This window comes from Sinocyclocheilus rhinocerous, unplaced genomic scaffold, assembly GCF_001515625.1.
Source record: "Sinocyclocheilus rhinocerous isolate Xijiao unplaced genomic scaffold, SAMN03320098_v1.1 scaffold6087, whole genome shotgun sequence".
In the NCBI taxonomy this organism is placed as follows: Eukaryota; Metazoa; Chordata; class Actinopteri; order Cypriniformes; family Cyprinidae; genus Sinocyclocheilus; species Sinocyclocheilus rhinocerous.
The window spans coordinates 37455-39972 of record NW_015663175.1 but is presented as its reverse complement, the minus strand read 5'-3'; the positions used below and the strand labels follow the sequence as shown (position 1 = coordinate 39972).

At 34.1% G+C, this 2518-nt stretch overlaps 1 protein-coding gene across 1 annotated transcript in view; it reads left to right on the top strand.

Moving 5' to 3' along the window:
* Positions 1-1736: 1736 nt before the first annotated feature.
* The window catches only part of LOC107728758 (protein FAM19A2), an 8249-nt gene continuing 7467 nt past the window's right edge, over positions 1737-2518 (top strand). The window contains exons 1-2 of the mRNA XM_016539040.1: positions 1737-1783; positions 2112-2203. Of these exons, the coding sequence (XP_016394526.1) occupies positions 1770-1783; positions 2112-2203 (106 nt within the window). The 5' untranslated portion in view covers positions 1737-1769. The remainder of the gene's footprint in view (positions 1784-2111; positions 2204-2518) is intronic.

Here is a 2518-nt window from a genome sequence, read left to right as displayed (position 1 = left end):
CACTGTTCCTCAGCGGAGGAATGATCTTCACAAGCCTCCAAAACATCTCACATCTTCTGAGGAGCCTCTGAATAAAACTGAGCTGTTTTTTCCTTCATATTCTCACTCTATCAGACTATATGAGCCATAAAAGCCTGATGATCAAATACGATGGATGTGCTGGAGTCGGTTCATGTCTGGGCTTAAGTGCAGATCTCTTATATCATATGTGACTTGTTTTGTAGTCTTCCTCATTTAGAGAAACTCTAAATGTACTCCGACTCTCTGATCTTTTTCCGCTGTGAGTAGATAAATTAAACACGGGGCAGAAAATGTGTCCTTTTAAGAGAGAAGCTCTGATTTAAACTCAAGTTTAATCGATTTTCAACCGGCTCGCAGTTAATCGTTACATCCCTAACAGCTATACAAAAAAATCGGATCTGAGCACAAAATTGGAATTGAGCACTAAGGCTCACAGTGTGAACGTAGCCTTTGAAGCGTCACTAAAGCATCTCTGAAGCGTCTCTGAAGCGGCTCCGTCTGAAGAGAGCGCAGCTTCAGGTCCGTCGGATGGAGACCTGTGAACTCTGAGAGACGTAACGAAGATGAATGACATGATGGAAATGAGCAGCGATGAAGGAACATGTGCCGACAGCCTCATTTTGAACCAGACTAGATTCTCATTTTAATAATTCATCCCGCTGATGCATGTGAGTTTATTAATGTTTGCAATAGTCCAAACTTTAACGGCGTGTTCTCTTGTTCGGTGCATAAATTATGCAGATGTCCTGAGGGTTTGCAGTACAACACAAAGGCCTGAATTAAACATGAAGAGCTTTTAGAATAAAACACACAATTAGAAGTGTGACAGATTCTTAATGAGAAAATAAGTCTGCGTTTCTCCCCTCCGGCGCTCGAATGAAAGACTTTTATTAGGTCATTCGATCAGAAGGTGATACTGTATGAAGACGCTTGAAAGCAATTACACGCCGTTTATGAAATGAACAAATATTAGTACGACCTCAGATTTAGTGTTTAATAGATAATTCATGTTGTAGTAACAGCTTGTGAAAACTATTCTCACCTTTAATCTTAAATTAGCATTTTATTACAGCATCAGTATGTCCGCTTTGTTTACATCTGTGTTGTAGAGAAAACAGACATTAAATCAGAGATGAAGAATAAATCATAACAATAACAAAAACATCTGGAACTCCTTTTGTAAGGCAGATCTCATATTCATACGCATATTTACAGACGTAACTCGTAAGATCATTTATTTTTTGAAAAGTTTCTAATCTTGCTGTAATTTTAATCTTGTAAAATAAAATAATAATAATTATGATTAAATAGTATTATTAATATAGTTATATATGTATTTATTAATTATTAAAGTTTCTTATCTTGCTGTAATGTTACTGTTGTAAAATCAAATAACAATTATTAAAAAGTATTATTACTATAGTAATGTATTTATTCATTTATGATTAATTGAATAAATTTTAGTAATTGAATAAATTTAAATGTAATAATGTAATTGATTTATAGAGAGAGAGAGATATTTTTTAAAAATCTATAAAAAAAAAAAGATTTTTAAAATTTTAGATTTTAAAATTTTTTTAGATTTTAAAAAATTGTATTATCAATTGCAATATCAATTTTAATTTCAATATTCCGTTTTTTATTTTTTGTGTATCTGTGTGTGTGTCAGTCTCAGATGATCTAATGCTCATTAACCACAATCCTAATACCGATCGGAAACAAGCGGTCAGATCTCCAGCACCTCCGTAATGGAATATAGAAGGTGAATATCAGATCATAACCCGTGTGTAAGCAATACGACCAGCTGCCAGTAATTACCATCCGTGTGAGTGAGATCGTTTACATGACGACTAACGAGGCTCAGCTCTGGTGTGGATGGGTTTCTGCATGAGTCTAATGAGAAAACCTGGGATTTTTCCCAACTGACTCCTGCAAATGAAGTTCACGTCGAATGAATCAAATGAAAGCACAATGTGAAGATCCAGTCCTGATCGCGTTCTCTGTGTGTGTGTGTGCGTGTGTGCGTGTGTGTGTGTCTGATGTGTGTGTGTGTGTGTGTGTGTCTGATGTGTGTGTGTGTTTGTGTGCAGGATGAGCATGAGAGATCTTCAGAACGTTCTCACTCAGGTCCTGCTGCTGGTTCTCCTCCTGGGATCTTCAGCACAATCCAGGGAACATCAAGGTAGGTTTCATTCTCCTCGCCTCAAACCCGAATCACACGCAGTATTTTACGGTTTTTATATTATTATTATAGTTTTTATAAATTTTTGCTAATTTAAAATGTATATAATATGCATTTTATATTTATAATTTTTTTTATAAATGTATACATTTTAACATTTTTCATTAGCTTTTCTTTTTATATTTTCATTTAATTTTATTATTTTTAATTTTATAATTTTGTTATGTGCTTAGTTTTTTTCCCCCAAATATTTCTGTTTAGCTTTTTTTTTTTTCAGTTTGTCATCTAATATTAATTATTTACTTTATTTCTACT